Here is an 18,224-nt window from a genome sequence, read left to right as displayed (position 1 = left end):
TCAAATGAGGACTAGGAAACCAAGAATGGAACAACACTCTCCTGAGGCAGATTAGTTTTCCCAAAAGTAGTTCCCTGGATGCCATGACTGCAGACTTCAAGCAATCCTCCACCAGGATGGTTAAGTAATCAATTAGAAGGGCAGGTTAAAAGGAATGTATTGTGTGGAGAAAGGCGCCACAGTTTCTTCTCTGTCCTTTGAAAGATGTTTCTAGTCCTCATGATTTCAAATATCATATCAAAAACATGAACTACGTGATGCCTATCTAAATGCACATGCAGTTTGAAATAGCTCTAAATAAGCAGTAACTATTCTATCCACTTCAGTGAATATCATGTGGACTCTGCAATTCTGTAACTAGTGACTGTAGCACTCCCACTCATCATAACAGAGAAGTTGGCATTCTTGACACAGAAGTCACCATTTTGCTGCAGCGAAGGCATATTTCTCCCTACCCCCAGCCCTGCTGGAACCTAGCACTTGTTCAATTTTCCCCAGAAAGGAGAGTTAATTGGCTTGTGTTCTTGATCTCAGGGGTACAACCAGCCTACACTTCCATACTACAGCCATCTTCCATTGCCCAGTATGGGAAGATGTAACAAAACCACATTAGAATCACAGGGTTGGAAGAGACAGACCCCAGGAGGTCATCAAGTTCAGCCCTCTAATGAAAGCAAGACTAATCCCAACTAAATCACCCCAGTCACGGCCCTGTCAAGCTGGGACCTAAAAACTTCTAGGGATCCAGAAACATTCCTCTGTGACAACATCTGTGAGCAGAATTAGTTACTAGATTAGTATCAGAGAGGAGCTGTGTTAATTTGTATCTTCAAAAACAACAAGAAGTCCTGTGACACCTTATAGACTAACAGATATTTCAGAGTATAAGCTTTCATGGGCAAAGACCCGCTTCGTCAGATGCATGAGTGAGTGCCACATTGAGTAGAAATCCATCAACCTCATGTCTTATGCATCTGATGAAGTGGGTCTTTGCCCACGGAAGCTTATGCTCCAAAATATCTGTTAGTTTATAAGGTGTCACAAAACTTCTTGTTGTTTGCTAGATTAGTGTACTGAATAAAGCATGACGAGGTTCAGTTAGGACTTGCTAAAACTATTTGACAATCATTATAGGACAAACTTCCTGAAGTCTGTGCCGGTGACAAGAACCTAATTTTATAATACATGTCTGAAGTAGTAATAGCAAATAATGGAGATAATGAATGTGCTACTTCACTGTCTGAACGCTATCTTATGTACTGAATGAATCACTGGTCCTAGGAAACAGTATATGATCATTTAACTAGACTGCTGCAAAATGCTTATGATTCTTCTGGACCCAAGCCCAGAGTATACTCTCCTGACAGGCAGCTCACAAGGTATGGGAGCATGCACACAGTGCTACTGAAATGGCCTCAAAATAAAGAAGAAAGAGTGGAAAAATAAATCTGTTGCATATGCACAAAAAATTATGAAAGGATGTAGTCCTGATAAATCCAAGCATGTTTTTCATGGACAGCACTGTTTCTATGCCAAGTTTCAAGTCATACTCCAAACCACAGGGGCAAGAGCTATTTAAAAAACAATACAAGAACTCAGCACTGGAAGCATCACATATTCTTGCCTCATTCTCAAAGTGACCACCATTTTGCTTAATTTTTATTCTCCAGAAAGAGAACAGACATGGAAAAATGTATCCAGAGATGTTAAAAGTTGTAAAAGTTAAGCAAATAACAACAGTGGATTATAATGGAAATTATTAGGAAATACTAGCCATAGGAATTGTTTCACAGATAACAGAAGAAACTTATTCTTCTCAGAATATACAACAGCAAAAATCTTACTTTCCCCCTTACTGAGGGGGAGAAGTTTTTTATTTTACTGATTCCTGCTTTATTGAATGCCTTCAGAGTCTGATTAGTAGTCAGGCTGAAATATACTTACTATTTTTTCCATTTTTAACAGGAGCTGAACCTCACTATATTCAGTCTGTGAACATCAGCCTTTGTGTTAACAATATGTAATTTTATTACTTTGTCAATTAGAGTTATGTTCATACTGTTATTGCTCTATCTCACTCCACAGGTTCTCTTTTATACATTTTATGTTATGTAATGTTTAATATACTAGAAGGTATAACATGCTTCAGTTACCTATATATTTAACTGAAATTAAGAAGATTTACATAAACTTAGTATATAGAAAATTATTAACTATTACACACACAGGTCAATCACTTGCATGTAACTCAAAGAGCAAAGATAGCTTTTGGAGCCCTGTTTGGCTTTTCACATCCTGCTAGAAAGATGTTTATGTTTACTGGTCAACTTGTGGTCTAATCTCAAAACCAAACGATCATTTTTTCAAACAAAGCATCCTGGATAGCAGTATAGTGGTTTCCCATAATACTCAGATAAGAATCTAACAACACATTTATTTTATCCTTATTTTATAAAACCAAAGGAACCGTGGTCTCCTGAAGGATCTAACATACAACTTTAAAGAGCAAGATACCGTTGTGACTTTTTTGCTACTCACTTCCAACCAAAATATAAAATTATTCTAGCATTTCCTAACACTATGCCCAAGATTTAAGTGTCTGTACACATCTGTAACAAAAATCAGTTAAAATACTTGAAGAGGTGCTGTTCTCTTCATCCCCTCACACTAGTTATGCAACGATCTCTTAAAGAAGGGGGGAGAGTTCAACGGGCCTAGTAGTACGGTCTTAAGTTTACAACTTATTCAAATGCTGCCAGTGATTATTCTCAATAAATTAACATTTCCCAGTCTCAGGGGATATTGTTATAAGAATCCATATTACTGATGTGCCACCTGAATTTCCATAGTTAAACCAGAATGATTTTTGCACACACAGTAGGAATGATCACTTATTACACTGTTTTCTATTTAAGAAACTGTTCATTCTCAAAATTACAAGGACTTGCTTTTGAGTATAAACTGAGTTCTGAGAACTTATAAATAAGTGTTAACTGGATTATCAATTAAAATAAAAATTGGATCCTTTAAAGATTATAGCACCCTCAGATATTTGTCTCAGGTTATCTTAAAGTAACCCGCTAATTCTTCAAATTTCCCACACAGTTAACACTCTCAAGCTCTTGTACATTAATTGAACGTGAACATTTTTTAAAGCCATTTTGCCATTATGTTTCATAATGAGAAGTTCTCTTTCACTAGGGGTCGACAAATGCTCTTTTGCATAGGATTCCAGGTAATATTTATAACAATGAGGCTATTTCTACACTGTCACTTTACTGTGCCGCAAATTTCTGACTCAGTTATAACTAAAGTTTTTTTCTTCCAGAGAAAGAGTTCAAGCTTCCTTCACAATGTACGAATGGAGCAACAATGCCTACATTCTTTGCTGCAACTTTTCAGCTGCACTTCCTAACTTTGTAGTAACAACAGAAAAACCTGTAGTTTAGATAGGCTGTTTTTGTGATATAGTAAATGTCTGCAGTCTCTGAACACTTGCAGTCTATACTACAGATATTTACATATCTGCCATCAGTTACGTGATACTGCTGATGGGAGTTGATTCCCTTCAGTCACGTTTTGCATTTTCTACACGCAACATTTTGTTTAATATCATAAAGAGGATACACAAGCACTATACAAAAGGTGCATTTCATTCTTGAGCCCTAAAATCACCCTCACAATGTTAAGCTTCAGCTGAAATAAAGGCATAGCACAAACTACTGTTTTACTTTCACTCTTATTAGAACACTCCAATAATTTTTTTTCTTCAGCTGGAGTAGATATAGAAAAATTAGCACAGCACTAGCCAACAGGCCTGGGGTTAGGAGAAAATTTTCTTCATAAAACATTTATAGAAACAAAAAAAAAAAATTTTAAATTCTTATGAAATAATTTTTCATTTTCTTCTTGTAAATGTTTCTTTACCCAGGGAGACTTTTAGTAAATATTCACTCATTTTTCAAACACCATAATTTGGAGGATAACAAAGAGGAAGCTGCGCTAGTCTATACACTATCAAAACAAAAAGCAGTCAAGTAGCACTTTAAAGACTAGCAAAATGGTCACCTAATAAACCATTTTGCTAGTCTTTAAAGTGCTACTTGACTGCTTTTTGTTTTCATAATTTGGAGGGTGAATCATGAGCAAGAAATAACTTGTGTAACAATTACATTTGCCAAAGGGCCTTGTATGAAGTTAACTCCAAGTTAGCTCATTGGCTATGTCTACATTACAGAGATCTTTTGAAAGAAGACCTTCCAGAAGATCTCTTTCGAAAGAGTGCATTCGCACACACAAAAGCACTCTCTCTTGCTCCTCTACTAACATCATATATGCCATCATGTGCCAACAATGCTCAGATGCTTTGTATATTGGACAGACTTCTAACTCCCTTAGACAAAGGGTCAACGGGCACAAAACAGACATCAAAACACTCCAGATCCACAAACCAGTTAGTCAACATTTTAATGGAATGGAGTATTCTGTCAGTGACCTCAAGGTATGTGCGTTACTGAAGAGGAATTATCGCACCGTTCTGGAAAGAGAAGCAGCCGAGCTGGCTTTTATATTCAAATTCGGCACATTAACACATGGTTTAAATCATGATGGGAACTCTGAGTCACTAATAGGGGCTCATCTGCATACTTGGCTCAATCTAATTCTTGACCTTTCTCCCCACTCCTCCACTCTCTGATTTGCTCACCTTGATTATCTTTTTCTGATTTGTCCTCCTTGCTTACTGTTTTTGGTTCTCTGTGTCTTAAATATTGAGTCTGTTCTGGTCTGGCTATGGTCTGAAAAAGTGGGTCTGTCCCACGAAAGCTCACCAAATAAACTATTTTGCTAGTCTTTAAAGTGCTACTTGACTGCTTTTTGTTCAGATAAAAAGAGTGATCTGCTCTTTCAAAACAGAGCATCCAAGCAGCCTCTGCTCTTTCAAAAGAATGGGCCAGGGATTGAAAAAAAACCAAAAAAAAAAAAAAAAAAAACAAGTGCCATGATGACTGCTCTTTTGAAAAAAAAAAAAAGGCCCACTAAGCGTCTACAGAGGTTTTCTTTCTAAACAAGCTTTTGAAAGAAGACGCTGTTCCTGAAATGGGAACGGAAGAATCCTTTTGAAAGCCATGCCACATTCTTTCAAAAGTAATTTTTGGGGTCCTCTGTACTTATAAATGTCAGTCTGTATTGGAAATGAGATTAATCTGATGAACTGGGTCTGTCCCACGAAAGCTCATCACTGAATAAATCATTTTGTTAGTCTTTAAAGTGGTACATTTCTGCTGTTTTATTCTATCTAGTGACATACTTTCAAAAAATCTCCAAGCCTAACAAGCTGTTTCTCCACTACATAGCAGACCCTACATATGTTTACAAGGAATTCTGTGACATACCAATAAATCAGTAGCTCCAAGAGTGGTGAGTTTGGGTCACAAACTGACTACCTGCTCTTTGTGGGAGGGAAGAAGTGGTTAATTATCAGCTGCTCAAAAACTTTCTAGAGGTCTGCAGCAGCCTTTTTACAATTACATTGTCAGAACTGATGCACAGCATACAGATATCTGTAGAAATTATCAAAATAAACAGTGGTGAATTTAATTCAAGTTCTGTACTAAAAAAACAAAACAAAAACATCTCTATCATGCTATCATACTATCATGCTGAGGGCTCTCTGTGATGCATAAAATGTAGCATATAAAATGAAATTGAACACAACTCCAAATAGAAACTACTTACACATTTCACATAACCATTCTTTGATAATACAACTTCAGCACAGGAAGAAATCCCGTGGACTGAGGCAAATGACTCAAATCTTTGAATTGAAGGCTCTAAAGAAGTCTTAAGCGCTTTACAAAGATGTTCGAAGTATCAAAAATCCTGATAAGAATCCTTATTTTATAGATGGTGAAACAAGAAAAGAGAAGTCACATACATGTGTAAGTCAGAAACAGTACTCAGATCTCTTTTTCCCTTGAAGTTCATGGGTAAGAAAAATTGTTGCATTCGTACAGATAGCATAAACTCCTGCATTTTAAGTGCACCTCAGCTACTGAAGTAGCAGTAAAAACCCCAGATGAGAGCGAAAGAGCAATGGAAGAATCAACAGCAGCTTGATGAATCAAATCACAAAAGGCAGAAGCACCAGCAAAAATCCTCTTGTAGGGCTTGTCTACACTAACCCACTTCTCTGAAGAAGGCATGGTTATCAGCCCAAGAGGGGAATAGCAATGAGGTGCTGCGATGCATATGCATTGCCTCATTAGACTAATTTTGGCTGTGCGAACTTCAAAGTTGGTAACTTTGAAGAGCCAGCAAGCCATGTAGCCGCAGGCACTTCGAAGCACCCGCACTCCCAGAAAGTAAGGGCACTTCGAAGTTGCATGGGTACTTCAAAGTGCCCGCAGCTACACAGCTTGTCAGCGCTTCCAAGTTATCAACTTTGAAGTCTGCATAGCAAACGCTAGCCTAATGAGGTGATGCATGTGCATCACAGCTCCTCATTGCTATTCCCTGCTTGAGCTGATAACCAGGCCCCCTTCAAAGAAGGGAGCTGGTGTAGACAAGCCCGTAGTGGTTTTTCTGCTTAATTATTGACTGTTCCTAATTAGACAGTAGGATCACATGAAAATTTCAGTAAAAACAGCTAACAGGACTAAATGGATAATTGGGATGATGGGTTGGAATAAGACCTAGTCTTGAAATTTTTAGAACGTCTTCGCTACCCTGGAAGTTTGCTACAAAAAGGAGGCAAATCATGCATTCTCCTTTATAAAAAAAAAAGAGGAAGCATTGGACAGGTGGATGACACTTGTCTGAAAGAAATAAGTTCTTATATGAGAAGTAGCTGTTCAACTTAATCCTGGTGATGCAATAAACCAAAGCATTTTGAATGACTGCTGTGAACTAGGACTGCACCTCTGTTAAGAGTACTGTCAGAGTGGTGTATACTTTCAAACTTATTTCATTTGTGCTTATGCCTAGACACAAACAGAAGCAGCAGCCCAAAACCCTTTTTTGTTTGTTTAGGAAGATTGTATTTTCCTCTATCAATTTTCTGTGATTTATGTCTGCGTAACATTTACATTAGACGATAGCAAAATGTTCTATTATATTTGAAAGAAAGCACCATTTACAATATACTGCAGCCTAACAGTGATAGGCTGGACATCTGGCACATATACTCTGCATTGACACTTTCGAACAATCCAGGTACTCAGTTAACCTTTCACAATGAAATCATTACCTAAGGCCAATCACTGCTCCTAACAGTAAAAATACTTAGTGTACAAACAACATTCCACACCTACAGAACTTAAAGAACGTTTAATCATGTGGTGAACAGAGATTCAAGTGTTTCCTAAACAATATAGTTCAAAATATTTATAAGTTCCCTGCCTCCCAAAAGAGATACTCTCTCATTTACACTGCCAGGTATAATGCTGAACGAAGCTTTCAGTTCAAAACTGCTTCCACCACCAACAAGAAAGGCTTCAAAAGCTTTATGTCAAGTACCTGAAGTTGTACTGCAGCTAAAAAACACCTCTACTCCCAAAAAATAACCAACTAAATAAAAATAAAATAAACCATTCCAACCTACAGGCAGAGTAAATTGCTCTGCTCACGACTTAGTTTTTAGTCCTATTCCAATAAGGAAAGGTAGCGTCGCAGTGCAAAGCTCAGTACAATCCCCTTCTGACTGCTGAGGGTGCTCAGCCATGCCAAGTTTCCCACTAAAGTTTTGCCTTCCATCCGACTGCCACAACTACACATTTCTGTATCCTCTGGATAATATATGATCACTAGTTTGAAGTGTTCCCTTCTCCACCCTAGTTAATTACCTTAAGTTATTTGTTTTGAAACCTCACTAAACTCAATCCTTGCTATGAACTGCAATAGCAAGTAAAACTGGTGCACTGCAAATGTCATTGTGTTGCCAGGTTTCTCCAGACAAGACACTGTAAGCTACTGATTGATCCTAGGGAAGAAGAAAAATTCTCTTCCATCCCCAAGTCAAGCATTCACTATAGTAGAATTCCTCAATTTTGATGCTAACAACGTTTCTTTGCCTAATAGAGTAATCTCTTAAACATCTCATGGGGGGGGGGGGGGGAGCTTGTCTTTTTTTCCCCCTCCTTCATGGCATATAAGACCTGGAAGATGTTTTGTTTGCATAGTTTTGGTTTTTTAGCCCCCCTCATGTTAAAAATTGAAGTCTTGCTTAGTTTGTCCTTCTTAGACACTATGGATAACCTGAGAACCAACAAGATTAAAACAATTTTTAAAAGTCTGAAATGAAAGTCATGAGTGAAAATGAAAATGGAAATTTTAATTCAGACTTAAATTTGGTTTTGCTCTGAAAAGGTGCCTAATATTTATTTCTCAAGCCAAAGTGCAGCAGCAAACCAGGAAGGTTACACTTAACATCCCTTATAAGAAACACCCAAAATTTTGTTTTAAAAAGCCGTTTAGGACCATGCATGCTTCTTAAAAAATAGGCTAGACCTGGACGGCCAACCCCTGGCTCTCAAGCTGCATGCTGCTCTTTAAGCAATTAAATGGAGCTCCTGCTCAGAAGCGTGCGCCAGGAGTGCCATACACCACTCTGAGCACGTGCCCCAGCACTTGGTGGGAGAAGTGCATGGCGGCAGCGGTGGCACATCCAGTGAGTCACTAGTATCAAGTTTGAACAGGGGACTGACAGTGCCTGGCTCTGGAGAAGGGCACTGGGTTAGAGCAGGAAGGATAGGGTTGACTGGCTCTGGGGGAGGGATGAGGATTGGGCCATGTATCATATATCTATCTAGATATAGATGGGAGATAGATAAAATATATAACGCATGGCTCTTTCCACTCTCTATGGCCCTTAGTCCCTAACTGGTTGGCCACCCTGGCTAGACTTTTTCCCCAGTCTTTGCAGGTTGCGCTCATGGGACCTCTGAAACAAAAAAAGATTCAACCTCCCTTTACCTAACAGGCAGAGCACAATAATCAAGCCTGAGCATCAGGGTCAAATATATAAAAATACAGAATAGTATCTACTCCATATGCCATGGATATGCCTGAAAATAAAGGAATCCTAGAACAGCATTATAGGAGTTATAATAAGGGTAGCATAGGTCTCCACCTTGTGGAGCCTCGGGTTATGTGAGCTACAACTATTTCCATAAACAAACACTCCAGACAGCTCTACACCAGTGAAACAAAGCCATCATGTAAATCTCTACAGCCTACATATAGTCAATGACAATGGATTTCACAAACTACACTTAATTGAAAAAGGCCTTTCACAAAGCACAAAATTAAGGAGCAAAGTTTAGTCACTCATCAAGTACTTGCAAAAAGATTAAGAACAAAATCCATAATTTTGATTAATCTCCCCAACATCTAAATTCTGAACATACAGGGTTAATACAATTTAACAAGTACGTTAAACAACTTTACTGTCTTGTAAGGCAAAATAAGTAGCATTAAAAAAAAAATCAAAGAAAAAGGAAAGGATTCTCTGCGTTTAGGGGGGACAGTAAGTTTTGGGCATGGGAATGTAAAATATTAAAACAGTTAATCAGCATGTATTAGTCTTACCATTAACATATTGTGGTTAATGTTTAAAAAACAGATTGGTAAAAGTTTTATGACATTTTATATCCCTACTTGTGCTGTCATTCCCTCAACCCAGCTGTGCTCCCTGACCTAACATCTCAGCACCAAGTGTGCACTAACAAATCTACCTCTTCTCTACTTGCATCCTACTCCCCACTCAAAGGCAGAGCGCAGGCCAGAACAAATGAAACTAAACTACCCTCATACAGCAATAGCCTAGGCGCCTGGAACAGTGGGAACACATTGTCTCTCCGGCTATCAACACTAACTCTCAGGGATGGGTGCCAGTAGCCAGTACAGGGACCTAGGTAAATCTGCTCACCCACAGACATGGGCATCCTGCCTGGGGAGCAGCTGCACCATCCTCTGAGACTCGTTGGCCACCCACAAGACTTTGCGAAGACCCTGGAACACCCTGTGGATGCCTACGGTGAGAGTGGATGTTCAGTGTCCAGGCTACTACTGGCTGCTACCACCAGATGTGGCAGGTGGAACTGAGCACTAAATCTGGCTGCTGCTCAGGGGGTCTTGCTGTCTCCTGGCCCATGGGGCAGCCAAAGAGATGGAAATTTAGGGACTAGTGATGTAAAATACATAGTTTAAATGGGTAGTTATTAAAACTATATTTACATTCTATTTTTTTGTTTTTTTAAGTGACGCTTAAAATTCCACAGTTAAATCAAGATTGTACCAAGAACATGAGATCAATGATCAGTAGTACCAGAAGTGTGCTATGAAGTACCAACTCAAAAAAACCATGAAAAAGGGTGCTCAGAACGCACATGTTGAGGTTTATTCTTTATCTGTTTGACAGCACAATAGAGTTATCATCATCATAATAAGGTCAGGCAAGTAGATTTTGTAGCTTGAACTGGTACGTTCTCATTACAGTTGTGCAAGTTTAGACTAGACTTCTGAAGCTCAGTGCTGCTCACTAGGTCATCCAGAAATGTCACCAGAAGAAACAGTATTTGGAGAAAAAGATTTACTAAATTAGTGACCATCTCTTTTCCTTCTCCTCTATGATAACAGAGGAGGTAAGTAGATCAGTTAGATATATTCTTCACTGGAGACACCTGAAGTTGGGCTTAAGATCCTTCCCCTCCTCTTTCCAGACTTCTTGGCAGCCACTCCTTAGGAGCATTGCCTCACTTTCAACGACTCAAATGGTTAGTCATATCCAGTGGGATATATGGGGTTCAGAGAAAATGTGGAGTTAATAAGGAAAAAAAACTCTGATTTATTTGTAAGACTGCTCACTCAAAACTCTGAACATCAAGGAGAGCTCAATGCATAGGTAAAGGGGAACTAGATTCAATTTAAAACACGAGGACAGGTATTTAGCCCTTGTAGTTAAAAGGCAACTATGGAAAGGCACCAGAATTCACTGAATGGTTTCAGAAATTTAACATCGTTAAAGCAGATGGTGAGAATTTTAGTGGCAATATGCTAGAGGGACTTTATGAAAAACAGAGAAACAGGTGGCCAAAGAAGTAGCTGATTTGCTCCTTACAGAACATGGAGCCTTTCAAGTTGCCTTGGGAATACTGGAACAATTTTGCATGCTACTGATTGAATCACCCTCACAATTCACTTGAAGATATTAGTTGGAGTATCTGAGCTCGGACAATCACATAATATTCAGTACACTACAGTTCATCTGTATGGCAACTTGCTAAAAAATATTCCAGGTTGAGCCTCTTTAACCTGGAACTCTCTTGGTCAGCAAACTCCGTAATCTAGCATAATTTTAGTTAGTCAAAGGACCACTAATCATTGGTGTGGCCAACTTTCCATGGTTCCATAAAGTCTTGTCTACAGCCACCATTCCTTACTCTGTGTTCTGTGCTATTACTTAACTCCAACTTTCACCTAAATGTCTTCTAAGAGCCCAGTAAGCAGCGGTATTTTTGGTAACGTGCTAGAAAACAGTGACCTCCCGTCGTCTGGCAAATTTTCTTATCTGGCACTGGTCATGTCCCAAGGTTGCTGTATAAGAGAGTTTCAACCTGTAGTTGCTTCCCCCTTCAATTTAATGTGTATATAAAAATTACAATAGACTTCCCTTTTAACATAAATCTAGTATCAACTTTCCTGCCACTAGCAAGACGACGCTCCAGTGGTGATACTGACAAACCTCACTGTACTACCACCTTTGGTTAAGTATATACTAGGGAAATAAGTCTATACAGGTACGCAATTCTAGTTATGGCATTAGCTAAAACAGATATATTGGAATCGACTTATTTTCCTGGTGAAAACCTAGCCTCTATACTCTCACATCAACCTTCCTTACTCCACACAATGGTGTGGAGTACAGAAGTCGACTTCCAACTGCAGAGAGACCGATTTTGCCACCTCTTCACCAGATGTGAAAAAACAAACTCCGGAAGGTTGACCCTGACCAGGTCGATCTTTCACTTAGTATAGACAAGCCCTTCAATAGTAAAGTGAGCAGAGGAGATGACAATGTGAACAGCCACTCCTCCAGATGCTTTCAGAAAGCACATTGAGACATCACCTTCAGTTATGCTGTAGTCTCTGATCTATGCTTCCATGTCCACTTTCGCTAGCTTTATGCATTAGGCAGCATGCTCCCAACAGATAATGATGATCAAAAAGAATGATCACCAGATCCTCAGAAAGTCTTACTAGAAACAGACAAATACAATTACTGTCATGTTCCATTTTATAGGCAGTTCTATATCATCCATATGGAAGCATTTAAGAAACTGTGGACTTATGTAACCATCACAATCATTCAGCATTACAGTAAATGCTACTGAAACCTCTGCTTGCAGAAAATACACAGAGCCCAAAGACTTCCCATAAAAATAATTTCAAGTGAACTTGACAACAGTATTTGTAGGACCTAGAGCCCTCCCCCAGTACCCTCACACATACCCCTGTCCAGACCCTTCATCCCTAGCCTGCTCCTGCCCAGTCCCTCGCACCCAGAACCAACACCCCACTTACCTACCCCATCCTACCCCACATCCTACCCCATACCTGCAGACCATGCCTGAACTCTCCCTCCCACCCACCTCCGCCCAGCCCAGAACTGCACCCTCTCTCACCCAGACCTTCCCACCCGAGCCTGCAACCTCCCTCCTACCCACACACCAATCCTCTCCCACACCCTGAAGCCTGACTGGTGGGAAGCCCTGAATCTTGCCCCCTTCGCCCCAATTCTCCACCTCCCTGGAGCATGAGGTGTCTCAGTCAGGGGCCACATCAGTCAGGATAGTTTATTCCTCCCTCCCTCATTTTTGTGAGACCACTGACTGATTCTTCTCTGGGTCAGTAACCCCCTTACCCAAAAATTGTTCCCTACCCCTGCACTGTACTATATAAATTTCATGGCAAGACAAGTATTTCTCAAATTGGGAGTCCTGACCAAAAGAGTTTCAGGGGGTCATAAAGTTATTCGAGAGGGCTGCAGTGTTTACCACACTTCTGCACTGTGTTCAGATCTGGGCTGCTGGAGAAGAGTGGCTGTTGGCCAGGCGCCCAGCTCTGAAGGCAGTGCTTTGCCAGCAATAGCATAGAAGTAAGGGGCAGCAATACCATACCACGATATCCTTACTCTTGCACTGGTGATGGCTTTGCCTTCAGTTCTGGGCTCCTAACTAGCAGCTGCCACTCTCCATCTCTGAGAGCAGAACTACAGAAGTAAGGGTGGCAATACAGAAACACCCCTTGCAATAACTTTGCTCCCTTACTCCACCTCAACTGGTTTTTGACGGTAGGAACCCTTCAATTATAACACCATGAAATTTCAGATTTAAATAATTAAATTAAGAATTTATGTCAAGTTTCATTATGACCAAGAAACTGAGCAAAATGAACCCTGAACTCAATAGGACCCTAAAAATGGAACACAAGCATTGCAGATATACCAGATAAAACTTCGTCTCACAAAACAAAACCTCACATTTTGAAGTTAGCACAGGACATTATGATATGCAGGAGGAGCTTTACACATTCTACTGTCTAAGGAATAATATGTGTTTGGCACCCATCACCTCTAACTGAAGATAAGCAAAAATAAGCAGGCCAGTGAGGAATGGAGGAAAAAAAAAAAAGTCTGTCCAACTGGAAATGGAGGAGAAAAAAAATATATCACCAAGAACCAAACAGCCAGCAATTCAGCACCTTCTGGACATTGGGATCCAGAGAAACTGCAATGCCTCCAGTGACCTGTTACAGTTGATATGATGAGACACAACGTACAACAACAGAGAATACACTGGGACAACCATGCTTATAAGGTGTTTTCTGTGTATGGATAAACTGAAGAAATTCTGTCAAAAAAGTGATTCTCCTTTGATGCCCCTTTAATGACTCAGTGAGATTTAGATTTTGGCATGTTACTGGTCAAACACTGCCAATTTAAAATACTACTTTGTAAAAACAGTAAGATGGTAACAAGAGAGAAAGATTTTATGGTCTTTAGGTTTAGCCTTGGATATTTATGCCTAATTACAAAAAACAGGTTGCTTACCTGAGTTATTTCCATTCATAAAAATGTGAAGCACAGTGAAGTTCTAAACGATAAGAAATGACAATGTGATGCAATCAAAAAGGTAGGCTATCACCTACAACAGGGCATTTGTGCTGGACTACCGGACAGTGTTAGACCCTGGTCAAATAGTTTGGTCATACACATTGAGCGGCTTGCCAAACCTAAGTTCTGCAAAGTCTTTCCTCAAGATCTCCTAAACTAAGGCAATATACCTATTTGCAATATTTTGCTATTCTGGGACCAAGAGATATCAGTGAGAAAACATTTTATTGGGCCAACTTCTTTTGGTGAAAGTGACAATATTCGAGCTTACACAGACCTCACAGTTTGAAAAGATATTATTTTACCCACCTTGTCTAATATATCTAACACACTAACATGGCAAACCCTTTAAGATCAGAAAAATACTGAAATTACTAGGAAAATGTGCCCAATATCCCCAGTAATTAATCTCAGCATAAGTATACATGGAACTTGAAAAAAAATGCAATTACCCAGGCCTAGACAAATTTTAAAACTCCACTTTTCTGGCAAATGAGAAAAACCCTGTAAGAGATTAGCTACAGAATTTAAGTCAACATGAAGAAAATTAACTTTCTGTCCCTTCTGGTGGCAAAACTGAACTTCAAATTTGAAGTTAAAACCAACTGCTCTCATAAGTCTGCAAACACATGAGACCACGCCCTCTGTTACTGCTGCTTGCACAGAACTTTTCCACCAGTTTAATGGGCACTCTTCAGGGGTCTCTGGTGAAACAGTGAAGCTGGCAAGATTCACGATTGGACGAATCAAAGTAATGAGCAGCAACAAGGACCAGCACTGAATTATTTGTAGATTAAGAAGTCTCAAAAGTAATTGGGGAAATGTGGAATAACGGAGACTCTGTCAACTCACTTCACTATGATGACTGAGCTGCAGAAGAGAAAAAGCAAAAAAAAACCCACCAAACTTCTTTCCTCTTTAAAGGGGGAAAAAGAACTATAGACACCTACTAGTTACAATTAGGTGTAATCTATGGAGAACTGTCCTGGGACAGCATATAGATATAATAGTGTCTGAGCGCATCAGATCATATTCTCACAAGGGCTAGTGGTCCTACCCACAGATTTCAATGGTGGTAACCCCATGCCATATTTATTACCTCCTTCTAGCTACCTGTTGATTGGTACTCTTCTTCAAGTCCTGAATATGAACTGACCTTTTTAAAAGTACTTGTAGGTTTACAAATCCAGACCCCAAACTTTATTTACAGCCCACAATGAATCATCCTTGTTGCATTTAGTCAGTCTCCACAGCCCTACATAATGGTATTTTAACTAGCACATGCGAGAAGTTGAGCCCTGTGGTGCTGCATCGAGTCAGTCTTTTACAAAAAACATACATAGAATCAAACTGTTTGTATATCATAACAAATATGAAATTTTTCATTTAAATTAAAAAGTATCATAGTGCCTGGTAATCCATAATGCTTTTTTAAAGGATGGACAATATGTCTTAAGGCTAGAAGAATAAGAGAATGGGAGAGGGGGATAAGAGAACAAAAATACTGGCAGTCAGGACCACAGCTGGAAAGAAATTTCCCCAATCTAACATGAGTAAGTCAAGTCACTTAGTTTTTCAAAACATGCCGCTCACCATAAACACAAATGCTAAGAACTACCCATTTCAGTCAGCTCATGCATGAAAAGTTGAGATAAAACATAACCTAGCGAAGAATAGAAGGTAGTTAAAAGTATGCCACTCAGTATGCCACTTTACAATATAAACATGTTCAAAAATTAATGAAACCAACTCCAGTTCTAGTAGGGCATCACCTCACCCCAACAGGATATCTTCTTCCACACTGGCCATCTTGAGTCCCTCTCCTCCTCTCTGCTTAAATTTATACAAGAAGGAGAAAAAGGCCTGTGATTTATCCATAAAGAAACCCAATCTCTACCACTCTCTCAATGGCCATTAACCAACAGATAAATACAACAAACTCTCCACACAAAACTTCATTGGAGACCACAACAGCTGCCTCTTCCAGATCTTGAGACCTGGTTTCCTAATACTAATCTCTTTACAAAGATATGTACTGTTCAGGAAGTTAGGGGGTTGAGCTGATCAATTTTTTTGACTGAGGCTGAAGTTGTCCATTCCTGGCTCTACTTAACAGCTTTTCAGTCAAGAAGCGCAGTCCATCCTTTCCCACTCACAGTAAGTTTCCTGTATTTTACATTACTGTATGTTATTTACCTTTAGGGCTTCTAGTTCTTCCTCACCCCCCCCCCACAATTACTGATCATCCTCAAGCCACAGTAAGTGCCATCTCCTCACTCCTAAGCACAATCATAAACAAGGCAGAGTCTGGACGCTACCACTGTTGGGACACAGCAAAACACAAAGAAAAGCAGCGGCAGCACAAGAGATGCCGCTGTTGCTGTACAGTATCATGACGGTACTGCCGCGGACAAGCACCGCTCGTGAGTGCCAAGACCCAAGCGGGACCCCTAAACAGCCTCTACCCGGCGCAGGCGGCTCACAAGCAGTAGAGGTCCCCGCCGCTGCAGGCGCTCTGGCCCGAGACGTTGCGGACACGGGCCAGCAGCCGTGCTGGCGGCCTGAACGAGGGAGATGCGGCGGGAGTCTCTCACGGGCCCGGCGGACCCGCCCTCGCCAGATGGCGAGTGCCCCGCTCCACAGCCGCCCGCAGGGGGCCAACCCCCGCTCCGAAGGGGGAGGCGCCACGCGATGGGGGCACGACGTGCCCCGCCCAACAAAGAGCAGCCGCTCCGTGGGGCGCTACCCCAGCCCCAGCCCCCAGCAAACCCTGTCCGGGGCGGGGGGACTCACCCAGCAGCAGGACGTTTTTCCCCGAAGGCAGCTTAGACCTGGAGCGCGTGGACACCTCACTAAGGATGCAGGACCTGAGGGGAGACAGAGCCGCGGGTCAGGCGGGGGCCGTGCTCGGGTGTGAACGAGCGGCGCCCCCTCCCCGCCCGGCGCACGCAGGGATGGGGCGGCGGAGGCGCCGCTGACAATAGCAGCCGCTCCCCCGCACACTTGTCCTCACGGCGCCCCGCGCGGGGAGCTGTGTCCACCCCTCCCCCCGGGGCGGGGGCGCTAGGCGGTAACGGGAGGCGGCCGGTGAGGTGGGCGGTTACCAGAGGTTCTGCCCATCGTCCTCCTCGCCCCCCGCCCGCAGCTCCGCGTTGTTGCTGGTGGTGAAGCCTGCGGCCGGGCCGCCCCCTGCACCGAGCCCCGGCGAGGAGGAACCGAAGGTGCCGGCTCGCGCCGCCGCCATCTTCCCAGCGCTCCCTCCCCTCAGCCTCAATGAGACAGAGAGAGCGCGAGCGGGCTGACAGGTACCCGGATGTTGGGAACGCAGAAGGGGGCGGAGTCAGGAGGGGCGTGGCCGCCACGCGCCCGTTGGGGGCAGAGGGAGAGCGAGGCTCTCTCAGTGGAGGTTGGGGGCGGCTCGTGCCGCTCCTGGCGTAGATCGCCTAGTAATGCACCCACGTGCCTAGGGGGTGGGGCGGCTTGAGGGGGGCTCCAGACACGTGGACAGCTCACACCACTTAGCATGCATCCCCATCACATATGGGATGAGCTGGTAGCACGTGTGGAAGTAGGACAGGGTGCAGGATAATAGCTATGTATGCAAGACAAGATGCCTCAGGCGCATCCTTGAAATATCATGGAAGGACAGAGTGTCCAACACAGCTGTCATTGAGCAAGCTGGAATCCCAACCATGCACACCCTCCTCAGGGAGCGGCGGCTCTGCTGGCTTGGCCATGTCCACGGGATGAATGATGGAAGGATCCCGAAAGACATCCTGTATGGTGAGCTAGCCTCTGGCAAAAGATCTCCCGGATGCCCCCAGTTGTGCTGCAGACATGTTCGCAAGAGGGACCTCAGGGAGGTAGACATGGAGCCGGACAGTTGGGAGGAGCTGGCAGACGATAGCAGCAGATGGAGGCAGGAACTACACAAGGGCCTTCAGAAGGGTGAGTTGAGGATCAGACAGCTAGCAGAGGAGAAGCAAGCCCACAGAAAGCACAGTAAGGACCTGCCAGACACCCATTACACATGCAACAGATGCAGCAAGGACTG

General features: G+C 42.0%; 1 protein-coding gene across 1 annotated transcript in view; it reads right to left on the bottom strand.

Annotated features, from left to right (window-relative positions):
* DYNC1LI1 (dynein cytoplasmic 1 light intermediate chain 1) overlaps positions 1-17,490 on the bottom strand; it is a 49,745-nt gene extending 32,255 nt beyond the window's left edge. The window contains exons 1-2 of the mRNA XM_074986124.1: positions 17,275-17,490; positions 16,964-17,037 (exon numbers count right to left, since the gene is read on the bottom strand). Of these exons, the coding sequence (XP_074842225.1) occupies positions 16,964-17,037; positions 17,275-17,414 (214 nt within the window). The 5' untranslated portion in view covers positions 17,415-17,490. The remainder of the gene's footprint in view (positions 1-16,963; positions 17,038-17,274) is intronic.
* Between the last annotated feature and the right edge of the window lie 734 nt (positions 17,491-18,224).

The sequence above is a fragment of the Carettochelys insculpta genome, chromosome 2 (assembly GCF_033958435.1).
Source record: "Carettochelys insculpta isolate YL-2023 chromosome 2, ASM3395843v1, whole genome shotgun sequence".
NCBI lineage: Eukaryota > Metazoa > Chordata > Testudines > Carettochelyidae > Carettochelys > Carettochelys insculpta.
This window is presented reverse-complemented; position numbering and strand designations above follow the sequence as displayed.